The sequence below is a fragment of the Triticum aestivum genome, chromosome 7A (assembly GCF_018294505.1).
Source record: "Triticum aestivum cultivar Chinese Spring chromosome 7A, IWGSC CS RefSeq v2.1, whole genome shotgun sequence".
Classification (NCBI taxonomy): Eukaryota; Viridiplantae; Streptophyta; class Magnoliopsida; order Poales; family Poaceae; genus Triticum; species Triticum aestivum.
The window spans coordinates 360,641,018-360,657,145 of NC_057812.1; the positions used below are offsets into that span (position 1 = coordinate 360,641,018).

The window sequence follows — 16,128 nt, forward strand, 5'->3', positions numbered from 1 at the left end:
CGAGCCTCCTTTTATAGGTTAACGGGCGACCATAGTGGCAAAACGGTCATTTTAGTATGATTAGATAGCTAACAGTGTCATCATACCTAACTCTAGAAGTTAGAACAAAGTGCATTAAATGCACCTGCTAGGTGTCATGCTGAGGTTGAAGACTAGGAAGCCTGCCGCGCTGCTTCCATCTTCTCCTTATTAGTGTGACACGCCTTCTGGACGGGTGTCAATAAAGCTAATGCCTTCTTTACCAAGTCGCCACATGCCTGATAGGATCCACCTAGTCACTTGAGAGCTTGACACTGCATTGATCAGTGATCGGCGTGTGATGGGTGGAGTGGTGGCACCCTCACGAAGGCCTGCCGGCAAGGAGCCTGACGGGCCCTGAGCTTGACGGCCCCGGAATCCTTGTCAGGCAAACTGGTCTTGGCCCCCAGGCGTGGCTTCGACCCTGCCGAGCTCGACCTTCAGCATGCCTTCTTGAGGTGCATTCATGTTGACTTGATCTTCTTAATGCACTCCTTGATCACACGAAGAGCGGTTTCTCTGGCTTATCTTGTGTCATGCATAGGCACTTGATGTATGACCGACATCATTCTTGTGCGTGAGTCCGGGTTGCGAACATAAATGTTTGTTGCGCCGACGCCATGATTCATACTTGCTCATTTCATGCGGTTGATTGCCAATATTGTCATGCTTTGCACATGATTTCTATTACTTCTTGTCATATATTTCCATGTGTTGCCTCTCTCATGCTAGATGATTTTCCATGTATTGAGTGCAACAATGCTTTTAGTCTTGCAAATGAGATTTTCCCCATAGCATTCTCGCATATATTTGGATATTTTGACATAATTCTTGTGAAGCATGTTTTCCTTACTTATTCGCACCATATACCTAGAGCCATGAGTATCGCCATTGTTGCATCCTACTATTCATGCACTTGTGCTTGTAATGGTTATGTGCAAGAGAAGAGAACCATCATGATGGATGATGTGTTTATCTACCATGCACATACATTGTTTGCTTTCTTTTGTGCATGTGTAGGATACTTCGACTTCGTGTCAACTTCTACTTCCCGTGAGTTGACCATTCGAGCTCTTGAGAGCAAACCACTTGTGACCGACTCGCTTCTACATCATAGTTGCTTGTGCTTTGGCATTGTGAAGGACGCACAAGGACATGCTTTCAAGGTGACATCCTTCTTGACCATGGATATTGTGGATCATACTTGATGTGTTGCTTGCACCATTCGCATGCATGTTAGACATATTGTTTTCACTCATGATTGCCACATTGCCATGCCTCATGACATATATGCCTTGTGTGTTACATCCAACTTGTTCCCTACTTGCTCCTATTCACATGTTTGGTTGCACCAATGTCATCTCTTCACATATGCCAGGCACCTATGATTGTCACATGCTTGACTTGGTTGCCTCACACATGATGAACACTTTCTCTTTCCATTGTGTTGAGTGCACCACTATCTTCACTACACCATGTGCACGTTATGCTTGGATTGTCTTGTACCTTGCATTACCCCATGTGTTTAGACATCTCATCTTTTTTAGTGTTGTGAATGGTTCACATGCATACCATAGACCATTTGTTGAGCGCTTTGTGCATGCTTGCTATGATCTTGAGGTAGACGTTTGTTCACTTGTCACACATATTAGCATCTCCACCTCCCATTTGCATGTTTGTTTCCATATGCATTCCATTATGCTCAATCCATATGCTTACATGACATGCTACAATCCTTTCTTACACCATATGCTATGATTGATGACGACACTTCTTGGGTGAATCACCTCTTGAATGCTTGGTTTTGCACTAACGCTAAGAACATTTGTTTTTACAAGTGTCTATTGTCCTTGCTCCTTTTTAATGAATCACAAGAAGGTGCGACATTGGAGAGTGCCCATTTCGAGCTTCAAGATGATGAGTACTTGTTGATCGTCCACTTCTACACGGCGACACCATCTCTTTCCAATGGTGATTTTGTTTTCGATCCGAGGTCGGATCATTCCCAAGGGGGAGAGGATGATGCGGAGCATCCTACATACATCACCATGTCAAGAGTCTGTTTGGCAAGTGACACGTGCGACCTCTACTTCACATACATAAAGGTGAATCATCTCCTTTACACGTGTTCACTTGACCCCTTAGAGGATGGTATACTACTTGACACTCCTCTCGTGTGCATGCATAGGTATTACCGGAGCTTCACCATCGACGAGAAGGAGTGTCTGGCCCATGTTTATGACTACACCATCCGCGAGGGAAGCATGGAAGATAAGAAGGAAGAAGAGCGTGAAGACGAAGAGCAAGCGGGACAAGTCAGCAGGAGCCCGGATCATCCGGACCCTCCTCCAGATCATCCGAACTGCCATCCGGATTCGTCGGACCCCCACGCAGATCGCAAGTCAGAGAACACCTGAAGCCTCTCCACGAAGCCAGATCATCCGGACCAACCCCCGGATCATCCGGACCCACCCAGACATCCGGACACTGACCCGGACATCCAGACCCACTACGGCTGCGATGACACAGCCAGACGATCCGGACGGCCGCCCAGATCATCTGAACCCCTAGATCCCGAATCATCGGTACCACCTCCAAATCATCCGAACCACCTCCTGGATCATCTGGATCGGGCCTGCGTGCATGACGTGGGCCGAGGCCCATCTACCCATTTCGACCCCTCACTTACCCCTTTGTGGCTTAGACTATAAATAGACCTCCTTCATCTTAGTTGAGCTTTGCTCCTTACCTACTCCTCTTGAGAGAAAGAGACCACTCCCATGGAGTTCAAGACCTCCAGGTGAGCATGTGAGAAGATACCGAGGGATTCAAGACCCCCTTGTGGGAAGGATCATCTAGATCATCAAGACCTCATCTACTCTTGGATTTGGGATGAACTCTACCTTGTATCTTTTCCTTGGATTGTTCATGTACCTTGTGGATCCATGTGTTTGTTAGTCTAGTGGATGTGTGATTGGACTTGTTCTTGAGTGTTCTTCTTGTGATTTCTCTCGGTTCTTCCCCGTGTTCTTCGAGGAATCCCCCTCCAATTCGTGAAAGATCGGCCATTAGGGTTCCACCCTACATTAGTAGAGACCAAGATTCTTGATCTCGATGTCAAGATGACAGAGGTTCAGACCACTGTTGAGAGCCTGAAGCATGAAGTGGGTGAAGCCAGAGCACAACCGTCTAGTGATGATGAGGAACACCCAGGTGACGGCATTCCCACGACTACTCAGTTCCGGACTGTGCCTAGATCAGTTGCAGTACCAGTCACTTCTAGAGCTACAGTTTCAGCTACAGCTGTTGCTGCATTGGTTGCTCCCTCAGTGCCTCCTATTGTCTCCACTCCTCTAGTTCAGTAGACTTTGTTCGATGCATTTGCAGATGCACTTCTCTCTACTCTGACATCGATGCACACCAGCGCTGCAAGTCAGAGGACTTCACCACCAGGAGCTTCCGGAGATAAAGCTTAGAGCGGTGTTTAGCTCTATACTTATTTGAACTTTTTGGTACTTGTTGCCAAAGGGAGAGAATAGTATAGATCATTAGGCTTCGAGAGAGTGCTTTGCCTTTTGTTCGTTTGGTTTTTCCTTGAGAGATTATTGCTACTTTGAGTTACTTTTCCTTGATGCGTGTATGAGACTACTTTATTGTCTGCTTGATCATACAATACTTTAATGCAGTGCTTGCTTGAATATCCACTCATATGTTCTTTGTATGATCATTCACTTGTTTGTTTGGTGACGAGTGCTTACATTGCAATCATATCATTTTGAGCGCTCCACCAAGATCTACGTGACATGGGAGAGTAATCCGTAATCCTAATCAATTGTGCATTTGCATTCAAACGCAAATTTTTAATAATGCACAAATTTAGGGGGAGCTCTTATTTATCACATACTTCTCAAATCGACGATGTATTTCATTCATTATATCATTTGTCGAAGCTTTGATCTATATGTTGTCATCAATTATCAAAAAGGGGGAGATTGAAAGTGCAACTAATCCTCGAGTGGTTTTGGTAATTAATAACAACATATATGTCATGGATCTAATAAACATTGATGATAGAGTTCAGAAAAGATCAATGATTGGCATGGCAAGGACTAATGGATGTGGACTCCTCAAAATGTCAAGGACAAGAACTAGCTAGTCCAAGACTCTACAGTTTTGGTTTAGTGATCCAAGATCACATCGAGTCCCTTAGGAAAGCCAATACTATTAAAAGGGGATGAGGTATGTTGACAAGGTTGTTGCTCAAGTGCTTAGTGATATTGCTCCAAATACCCGCAATCACTTCCTCAAAAAACATATGTCCAAAACCCTAAATCTTCATTTCAGTCCCACCAATATCACCTACTCCGGACCCACCGACATGACCATTCCATCGCCACAGCCAAAACCCTAGCAATTTGGTTTGACCGAAAAAGGATCTCGATCCCACCGAGATGGCATCGCCAAGTTTCTGTGATGACATTGTTTCACTTTGCAATCACCAAGTTGAAACAATCAAAAATTCTAAGACTAAGTTCTGCCCTAGCCAGTGCACTTCGGTCGCACCGAGTTGTTTCACTTCGGTCCCACCGAAAAACCAAATGTTCATATCTTTTACACTAATCGGTCTCACCAGTTTTACATTCGGTCTCACCGATTTGGGTCAAAAGTGTGTAACAGTTGGATTTTGGGTGAAGGCTATTTATACCCCTCCACCCCCACCTACTCTCTAAGAGAGCCATCAGAACGAAACACAACTTTCGCCGTTCATTTTCTAAGAGAGAACCACCTACTCATGTGTTGAGATCAAGAGATTCCATTCCTACCATTTGAACCTTGATTTCTTGCCTCTTCAAGTTGCTTTCAACTCCAATCCTTCTCCTACCCAAGCCAAATCTATGAGAGAGAGATTGAGTTTGAGGAGACTATCATTTGAAGCACAATAGCAAGGAGTTCATCACCAACACAACATCTATTACCTTTTGGAGAGTGGTGTCTCCTAAATTGGTTATGTCACTTGGGAGCCTCCAAGATCATGTGGAGTTGAACCAAGGAGTTTGTAAGGGCAAAGAGATCGCCTGCTTTGTGAAGATCTACCCGAGTGAGGCTAGTCCTTCGTGGACAGAAGGCATGGAGGAATAGACAAGGTTGCTTCTTCGTGGACCCTTCGTGGGTGGAGCCCTCTGTGGACTCGCGCAGCCCTTAGCCTTCGTGGGTTGAAGACTCCATCAACATGGACGTATGATAGCACCACCTATCGGAACCACCCCAAAAATCATCGTGTCTTCATTGCGTTTGAAATCTCCAATCCCTCATTTACATTCATATGCAAAGTCTTTACTTTCTGCTTCAAACCCTTAGACTTGTGTAAGGTGTATTTGACTTGGTAGAAGTGCTAAAACTTGCCCACAACTAAAATTGGGAAAATGATAAGTTTTATTTGGTCAAGTGCTCTAATCACTCCCCCCCCCCTCAAGACATACTTTAGGTCCTACAAGGACGTATATCTACCACTCCCGTTCAATGTCCGTCCCTCCGTCTGCTGCCATTAAACAGGCTCCCTGACCAACAAACCAGCTCCGGCGCCTGCGCATTGACGCATCCGGACACTTGGCATCACCGGCGTCCACTATTTAACGACGGGCACACCCGACTCATAGCACACCACAACCCGTCCGCTCCGCATCTTCCTCCCGTGCATCACATCCATCATGACCGTGAGCGCGAACACTTCGTGGGAGAGCCTCTCGACTAAGCAAAAGCACAAGGTGGTCGTCCTTGCGGTCGCCTGGCAGAGCCGCGGTGCCTGGCAGATAGAGGCCAGCATGCCGGCCAACTCTCTGGAGGTCTCCGATGACAACCCCACGATGGAGACTAGCTTCGATGACAACTCTGTGTCACAACCTGCGTTAGTGCATGTCGGGTTGACGATGGAGCATGCACAGGAGCACTTTAACGCGAGTAGTGCTACAATCTGTTCATCCTCGAGCAGCACCGGGTGGCAAAGGGCCAGATCTACAGCGAGCGCGCGAGCGAGGAAGCCGTGGCGGCCATGGCCGCGGCAAACCCTAACTTCGTCATCGAGCAGCAGGCGCTCTACGAGGCTGCCCGCACTCAAGACGACCGCACCTTCACTTCGTGGGTCTTATCCCCGCCATAGAATCGTTTATTTAATACTGCATCGGCAGGGTCTTGAAATCAAGACCTGTTGGCTCGGATACCATATTAAATTCATGCTCCAGTCACTCATCCAAAAGTCTGAACTGGTTGAGAGAGGCGGGCAAGGGGAACAAAAAGGACTTGGCACCGGCAAAGGCTAGGTTTAGGTCTGGACCCTTTTAGAAAACTAGTCAATGTATACACGCAATGCATTATAATTTAGAAGCATATTAAATGCATGCGGATATTAAATAGAATATTATTTACATGTTATTATATGATTAGCATTATATTTGATATGAAATTAACTGCACGCTAAACATGTTAAGCGCTCGACACTAAAATAATCTAGGTCGTTAGATTGACATGATTTGATGGTCGAGATTAATTGAATCTACCCATTTGAATCTTTTTATATTAATATAGATTAAAACTAGCTGAAATGTAATGAATGTGCTGCAGTTTGTATGAAAATCATCCGTAGATGTAATTCGTCCAAATACGGTTTAGGGTTTGGGTACCTAAGTAGTGGTATTGGGCCCCCACCCCCTCTGTTTTTTTTTGAGAAAAAAATTACGAAGGACATCTGAGTTACGCTTGACTAAGCAATCACTTGCAATATTGGCAGCACACACGCAACGAGTAATTAATTCTACAGCAGTGTTCGGGGGCTAAGTAGATGTGCACCCAGACAAAGACGTAAAAACAGTACAGGTAAACAGAGTGCAGAACAATCAGCATACAATGCAAACAGAGTGCAGAACAGAGTGCAGAACAATCAGCATACAATGCAAACAGTCTCAGAACTCGTAATATGCCAACAGACGGTACGAAGCTTAGTTCGACACAAGTATAAGTCATCATCTTACATGAGACACCATTCCCAACCAGCGAGCAGAACGTGTCCTTCAGTTCAGCACGTTGATAAAGAAACGGTAGGATACAATCGAGTAGGGATTATTGAGTAGAAAGCCTTCAGTTGCTCTGAGCTGCTGTGCCAGCTTTGCCTTCCACCTCAGAGATTTCCGCAGCATCAGACTTCCCTGCGTCTTGAGGTTTCGACACTTCTCCTGATCAAGGACAACAGAAGATAGGATATCAGGTTGGTTTACAGGACTAAATTCAACATCTTAACAAGGATGAATACGGTACATCCATTGACCTAAAGGACATTTCCTCTTTTGACAAAGAAAATAGTTCAGATATTGAATTATCATCATCATCATACAATTTACACCCTCCATTCCAAAATATAAAGTGCCTTTAGTTTTTAGATAAGTCAAACTTCTATGTTTGACCAGAAAGCAACATATTAATAATCATACTACCAAATCAGTATCATTAGATTCACCATGAAATACTTTTTCAAAGTTTATTTATTCAGTACAATATTTTATTTATTTGGTACATATTGTTTATAATTTATATCTATACCAATACAAAAATACCCAAACAGGCAGATCCAACTAATATCGGCCATCAAACCAGGTCAATCTAATGATCTAGATTGCTCCAATGGTGAGCGCTCAACATGTTTGATCATACCAAATATCAATGTTAATGCAAATAATATCCTACTCCCTCCGTTCCTAAATATAAGTCCTCTTAAAGATTTCAATGCGGACCACATACGGAGCAAAATGAGAGAATCTACATTCTAAAATATGTCTATATACATCCATATGTAGTTCGTATTGAAATCTCTAAAAATACTTATATTTAGGAACGGAGGGAATACCAAATATGCGCATGCAATAAATACACTGCCTAATATCAGCATGCATTGCACATGCACATTTACTAGTTTTCTATGAACTTGATCAAACATAAAATGTAACTTCTCAAAAAATTAATACACCTTATATTTTCACTAACACAGCTGCAGGACAGCAAGAGTTTGCTAACAATGGACAATTTGAGTATCTCACCATTGGTTAATCGCAATAATTACAGTAATAAACATTCATGAAATGCATTTCTTAACTAGTACATGATGCCAAACAAAATACATTCTTTGGTTTTTCAAAAAAAATGAAGGGCAGCCCGGTGCACGTAGCTCCCGCTTGCGCAGGGTCCGACCACTTTGGGTCGTCTATAGTACGCAGCCTTTCCATACATTTCTGCAAGAGACTGTTTCCAGGACTCGAACCCATGACCTCATGGTCACAAGGCAACAGCTTTACCGCTGCGCCCGGGTTCCCCTTCAAAATAAATTATTTGGCTTCCATGATATAAATTCACACAAAATATGTAGTTCTGGAGAAAAATAGAGTACATATTTTAGATGAAACAGTTTTCTTTAATCCAAAATCTGAATTGTCTGGTCAAAGCCATTTCACTTTCTGTTGTGGATAAGATATTAAACTATGTTGGGCATTCTATCAATATTTCATGAGTACACCAGGCACAACATATTTCCTTTTTTTGACACCTTCATAACATATTTCCTTGACAATAACAGATCTAAGATATAACATACTATAATCAGAAATATGACAACCATCAGAGAAAAAAACTGTACCATATGAATGATCAGTTGCTCATTTAGTGCCAAGAAATGTACCAAGCAATTTCACATAAAACAGCAAACAAGGGGATGATCAATTGACTTGTCAGGCAGGTTCAACTAAATAACCACACCAACAAAATGCCCTTAGCAACACAAGCATCATTTCGATTTGGTGACAGAACATATTTCTGATATTCTGTATCTAAAAACACATTAACTATAATGAGAAAATGATAACAGGCACAGGAATACCAACCTTCGTCGTCACTCTCATCCTCAAAATCATCCATCCCCATACCACCCAAACCTTCCATACCAGGCGGCATGCCCATACCACCCATACCGCCCATACCACCCATCATACCAGCCAAACCACCCATACCACCCAAACCTTCCATGCCGGGCATACCACCCATGCCACCCATGCCGCCCAAACCTTCCATGCCAGGCATACCGCCCATGCCACCCATATTCTACAGAATGTACATGAAGAAGCGCATCACACACCAAAGCATATAAATGAACCATCAAAGGGGAAATCACGAATAGATATACTTACCGAAAAGTCCATCCCATCAACATTAACATCAGCACCTGAAAAAACGAATGATGATTTTCAAAACCTTTACAAGGCAAAGTAATAATGCGTAACAATTTCAGCAGTAAATAGATACAATAGTTTGTTTTCTAGCCCATGGTAAAAAAAAGGTGTGCCTAGGCGGTAGGCGGTGGCAAAACGCCTAGCTCTTAACGTGAGCATAATTGCTCTTAACCGTGTACTTTGGTCAGAAAAACAAAAGGCAGTGGCAAAACACAAATAAAACCTAGCGCCTTTTTAAACCTTGTTTCTAGCTTAAATGAAAAAAATTGAAGTCGCAAAAGTTAGTTGTCTGCTAACAAGGTCTTCCGGTTTTCTCACATCTGAAGACAGCGATAAATATCTTTCCTACTTAGAAGTATGAGAGTGAAACAGTAAGATGAGAAGAAGCACCAATGTCCTACAAGTAAATTTGGATATGCTGTTTTTAGTTACATAAAGCAAGAGGTGATAACTGCACCCCCATCCAATGTTACACAGACCATGGTGCACATTTCCCTTATATTTAGGGCACTCCTTTTGTACCACTAAACTGTCCTGTTTCCAGAAGTTTTAAACTACACTCTTGGAACTAATAAGCAATAATAACTTAAACAGTATAAACGCGTTTTCGTAGATAGCATACCATCATCATCTTCATCGACCCATTTGTCCCAATCAACTTTCACGAAGTGTGGTGCCTTCTGATCATCTCGAACAAGCTTATTCCACCATTTGGCGTCGGCTTTTTCCAAAATACAGAATATGGACCTGACACCAACACTTACTTTGCTTGCCTGTTAAAAGACCAAAGTGATACTGGATAAGAAAATAAACCTTTTTTGACAATTGAGGAGTCAACATATCTCAAAATAGCTACTAATAGTGTACTATATATAGTATGGAACTATGGACATTGATTACCTCAACATTCACTTTGTCATTCAAATCCAGTTTCGATTCATAGGAGTTCCCATCAGTTCCAGCAGTGGCAAAGAAAGAGAATACACCATCAGGTTCCAGGTTGACCTTGGCATCCTTTGCGTCAGGCAATTGTACTGTGATATACACCTTGTCAATCCTCTGAGCCCACCTGACTTCAGGGTGCCGACTACAGAAACATTGCCACTTGTTAAGAAATGAACATCATAGTGATATACATCTCTCCACAAAAAAACTAATTATAATAATATTTACAACTGCAACGCATACAAGGAATATTTCATATATTGGTGCAAATGAAGTATCACAACTAAATGAACAGAACACATATGAAGTGCAGCATTGGGCAGTTCAGCCAGACACAAATAAAAACCAGAACACAACATCCCACTCCGATGGCATCAACATACGTTCCTAACTTCATAGTATAACAATTTTTTGTAGCTTAAGCTATGAAAATATAACAATATGATGGATGGCAATGGCAAAGCAGGTCCATGCATTCAATCAGAGAGCATTAAAATATACTCTGCTCAATGCATGCACGATACTTTTTTAGTACAGCATTGAATATAGGGCCAATTCCATTTCCCCCCTAACTTTGTCCCGACCTCATCTTTACCCCTAAATAAAAACAGTGCTCAACTTTGCCCCTCTTCCATTAGGTGCGCTTATAGAAATGCCCTTCCGTACATTTTCCGTCCAGTCAAAGGCCTTTGACCGTTAGATTTTTCTATACGCGCACTTAACGGTCAAAGGCCTTTGACTGGACGGAAAATGTACGGAAGGGCATTTCCATAAGCACACTTAACGGAAGAGGCGCAAAGTTGAGCACTGTTTTTATTTAGGGGTAAAGATGAGGTCGGGACAAAGTTAGGGGGAAAAATGTAAATCAGGATTGCTAAATAAGCACTGCATATTCCCTACAACTCCAAAAAGAAGGCCTATAAACATTTTACCAAGTCAAACAGTGTAGTGTTTGACCAACTTTGTAGGAAAAAGTAGAAGCAACTATAATACTAAAGGTATATAATATAAAAATATATTCTATTTTGTAGCGAGTAGTGACACTAATTTCATAGTGTGCTTGTTCATAGTTTTTTCCACAAACTTGGTCAAACATTGAATCATTTGACTTGACAAGAAATTTATAGGACTTATTTTTGGAGTTGGAGGGGTAGATACTTACCACTTACCAGTGACAATCTATTGTACTATATTAAAAGGTTACAAATGCCAAAGCATAAAATGATACAGTTTAAAAAGTGAACTTGTCATCATAACTCATTACCCCATTGCCATCATGTTGAAAATGCATGTAACTATCATCTACTCCCTCCGTCCGAAAAAGCTTGTCCCAAGCTTGTCCCTCAAATGGATGTATCTAGTACTAACTTGGTGCTAGATACATCCATCTGGTGGACAAGCTTTTTCGGACAGAGGGAGTAATATATTCAAGACTTCTAAGATATCAAATAATACCTGCCCTTAACAGTTTACATATCCCAGAAATAAAGTTTACATATTAATCCATGTAAAGAGAACATAATGGCACCTGCATGCATAATATCATCTTCAATTATGAAAACCTTTTTACCTATAAAGCAATATTTGCATGACAATGAAAAATTCAGAACTATCAACTAACAATAAACAACAGATTAAAACGAAATCCTGATACATGGTAAATAATTGGTCGAAAATTGCATCACATCAGGTTAGACAAAACTACTAGGGATGGCATGTCCATAGATGAGACAAAACGCCATTAAGCTCCGGCGTATAGAACCGCACTGCTGCATGCTACACATTACTTAATTATGTTTATCCACAGTGGCCGGTAGGTGCTAAATTTTAAGCATTCCTTGCAGATCAGACAACGAGGTAACCAGCTCGAATTCAAACGGAAAGTGCTTGCAGAAACCCTAAGTAAAACTGAAATGTAACCAGGGCAGAATTCTTGGAATGTTGGAAGAAACATACCACGAGATCTGAACAGACAACAAACAGAACAAGAAAATTTCCAATATCCCACGAGATCGAGTTCTATCTCTATTAATGACAGCAGCAGAACCAAGTAAATCCTAAGAAACAAAATACTCGCAATACAAACAGCACGCTCGCCAAGAACAACAGCAGAATACCAATTGAAATCTAGAAAAAAAATAACAATAAAATCGGAAGAGAGCAATTAACAAGTTAGCCGCGATGGGACCATGAACTGCCGTAACAACTATATCATCTAGACTCCACGTAGTAAATCAAAGCATACGAAGGAGAACGAAACAGCTCGAATTTTTCGCAACGTGTAAACAACGAGTGAGACAGACAAATCCGTAAATACCGAAACCTAGAGACGCGTAACCCAACGGTACCCGGTCGAGCCCCATCTGAGCACAAAAATCTGACTGCTTAAGTGGACCAGCTAAACCGAGGGAAGCAACAAATCCTCGCGGGACCGCGAGACGAGGTATACCCCAGATCCAATCGCGCAGTTGGATGGTACAAAGTCGTACTTCGCATAGAATCTAAAGCCGAATTGGAACAGAAGAGAAGAGGGGAAACGCTAGATAGGATGGGGATGCTCAGGTTCCGCTCACCTCATCTTGCTAGGCACCGGCGGCGGCGGCGGCGGCGGAGGCAGGGAGTGGGGAGAACGAGGGTTTTGAGAGGTTTTGGAATGCAGGGTGCGAAGTGAGAAGAGACGGCAAACGAAAATAGGGTACGGCAGGTATAGGGGGTGAAGACGAGCAAATAGCAGGCCGGGTGTAGCCGGGCCGCGGCCCATTAACGCCTGGCTGGCTGGCTGGCTGGCTCGCTAAGCACAAAGAACACTTCACTTTTTCCAGGTTATGATAAGTGGCGCATATGCAGCGCGTCATTTGTCGCAACCTAGGAGTTTTTCCTTTTTTCATAAATCCGTTTATTCAAAACATTTTATCTTTTAAACCGTGCGTTTAAATTTTGAATCGTTTTCATTATTGAATTCCTCGTATCAAGATTTTCAAAACTAGATCTCATGTTGATAGGTTTTGACGAACTTTTTTATGAAAAAAAACCGGGCGAAAAAAACAAACCGGGAGCATGCTTTTTTTTTCCTTTCTGAAAGAGGCACGCCCGTGCCTCTCACGAAATCACACCCGTGCCTCTTGTGGAAGCAAAATCGTGATTCTCGTGTAAGGAAAAAAACAGAAAACGCGTTTTTTTCGTTTCCGACAGGCACGACCGTGACTCTCGCGAAAGCACAACCGTGCCTCTCGCGGAAGCAAAACCATGACTCTCGCGAAAGAAAAAAAACAGAAAAGCGTATTTTTTCCCTTTCTGAGAGGCACGGCCGTGCTTCTCGCGAAAGCAAAACCGTGCCTCTCGCGAAAGCAAAACCGTGACTCTCACAAAACTGTGCTTCTACATTTCTGATGCGGAGCATCCTATGGACATCTCCATGTCAAGAGTCCCTTTGGCAAGTGACACGTGCGACATCTACTTCACATACACAAAGGTGAATCATCTCATTTTCACGTGTCGAGGAGGAGTGCAAGCGCCAAGGAACGACTACACCATCCGCGAGGGAAGCATGGAAGAGAAGACGGAAGAAAGGAGAAGAAGACGGAGCGACTGTTGAAGTCAGGCCGGACGTCCGGGCCTCCGTGCGGATCATCCGGGCTCGGCCGGATCATCCAGGCCCCCCTCGGATCCTCCGGGTGATCCCACGGCCCAGACAACCGAACCTTGCAGAATCTCCTCGACGGAGCCAGAACATCTGGACGAGGTCCCAGATCATCCGGACCCCCGTCTGGATCATTCGGCCTATGCCTGCGCGCATGACTCGGGCCGAGGCCCATGTACCCATTCCGCCCCCTCACTTACCCCTTCGTGGCCTAGACTATAAATAAACCTCCTCCCCATTTTTAGGGTTAGCAAAGTAGTAACTCATTAGAGATAGAGCTTTGCTCATCCATTATAGATCTACTCCATCGAGAGAGAGACTGCGTGCCTCTTTGAAGAAGATCCACCATGGATTCAAGACCTCCTCGCGGAGAAGACCTCAAGACCTCCTCTTGGAGATGAACTCTACCTCGTATCTTTCCCTTTGTTGTTCTTGTACCTTTGTGGATCTTGTGTGGATTTGAGTCTAGTGGATGTGTGATTGGACTTGTTCTTGAGTGTTTCCCCTTGTGATTTCTCTCTGTTATTCCCCGTGTTCATCATGTTCTTCGAGGGAATCCACTCCGATCGTGAAAGATCAGGTCACTAGGGTTCTACCCTACATGTAACACCCACAATGCGGCTATATCTCCCACGTGTTGGGGCACGACTTAAAGGCATAGCCGCATGGCAGGTCTGTCGCAAGAGGGAGAATCTTTACACATTCCATGTACTGAATAAGAAAGGGATAAAGAGTCGGCTTACAATCGCCACTTCACACAATACATAAATATATCATACATCATCCAGAATATAATCAAGGTCCGACTACGGAACCAAAATAAAGAAAGACAACCCCAAATACTAGATCCCCAATCGTCCCAACTGGGCTCCTCTACTGATCATCCGGAAAAGAAACATAGTAACGGCCCGAATCCTAGAAGAATGGAGTATCTTTGTCATCAATACGATAGCACTTGTACTTGGGTTGGCTCTTGGCAATCCCATTTTCACCTTCTTCACCATGGCATCAAGAAATTGTGCCTCGCGAATTTGATCTTCCAAAGTAGGAGAGACTTGAAGGTTGGCAAGAAAGCCTTAAGGAACAACTTAGAGGTTAAGTTTGCGGAAAGCTTCACAAAGGTCCGATTGGAAGGGCTTGAGAATTAAGCTGTTGCAGTAAGCCTTCCTGCTCAAAGCATCTGCAATGACATTGGCCTTGCCTGGAGTATATTCAATACTCGGATTGTATTCTTGAATCATTTCGACCCAACGAGTCTGCCTGAGGTTGAGGTTGGGTTGAGTGAAGATGTACTTGAGGCTCTTATGATCAGTGAAGATGACCACTTTCCTTCCAACAAGAGATGTCTCCACGTTAATAATGCATGGACAACTGCCGCCAACTCGAGGTCATGAGTGGGATAGTTCTTTTCATTGGGCTTCAACTAGCGAGAGGTATAGGCCACAACTTTCTTCTCTTGCATTAACACAGCATCTAGACCTTGCAGGGAGGCATCACAGGAAACTTCAAAAGGTTTGGATTCATCGGGAGGAGTCAAGGCAGGAGTTGTCACTAACTTCTCTTTCATGGTGTTGAAAGCAACGTCACATTCACGCGTCCAGACATACTTGACATGCTTCTGGAGGAGGTTGGAAAGAGGCTTTGCAATCTTAGAGAAATTCTCAACGAATCTTCGACAATAGCTTGCAAGCCCAAGGAAACTGCGGAGCTGCTTGACATTCTGAGGAGGCTCCCAATTCACAATTGCAGACACCTTCTCAGGATTAACAATGATGCCCTTGGCGGAGATGATATGACCAAGGTAGAGAACTTCATCAAGCCAGAACTCACACTTGGAAAACTTCGCATAGAATTGATGCTCTCTGAGTTTGCCGAGTACCAATCTCAAATGATTGGCATGATCCTCCTTATTCTTGGAAAAGACCAAAATATCATCGAGATACACCAAGACGAAATCATTTGTGTAAGGGTTGAAGATGAAGTTCATCATGCGAGAGAACGTTGGAGTAGCATTGACAAGGCCGAAAGACATGACAGTATATTCATAAGAACCATAGATTGCTCTGAATGCTGTCTTGGGGATATCTAGTTCACGAATGCGAATCTGATGATAACCCATACGGAGGTCAAGCTTGGAGAATACTTGATCACCCTTAAGTTGCTCAAATAGCTCATTGATGTTGGGAAGTGGGTACTTGTTCTTTATTGTTTTCTTGTTCAATGGACGGTAGTTGTCGGGGATATACCCTGCGGTATGAC

At 43.3% G+C, this 16,128-nt stretch overlaps 1 protein-coding gene across 1 annotated transcript; it reads right to left on the reverse strand.

The window, feature by feature from the left end:
• Positions 1-6,958: 6,958 nt before the first annotated feature.
• On the reverse strand, positions 6,959-12,995 carry LOC123154835 (uncharacterized protein OsI_027940). Its single transcript, XM_044573463.1, has 6 exons — positions 12,803-12,995; positions 10,185-10,371; positions 9,907-10,057; positions 9,243-9,277; positions 8,940-9,156; positions 6,959-7,244 (listed from the first exon to the last, which is right to left on the reverse strand). Exons 1-6 carry the CDS (start codon positions 12,988-12,990, stop codon positions 7,150-7,152), a joined length of 873 nt encoding a protein of 290 aa, XP_044429398.1. The 5' UTR covers positions 12,991-12,995; the 3' UTR covers positions 6,959-7,149.
• Positions 12,996-16,128: the final 3,133 nt, after the last annotated feature.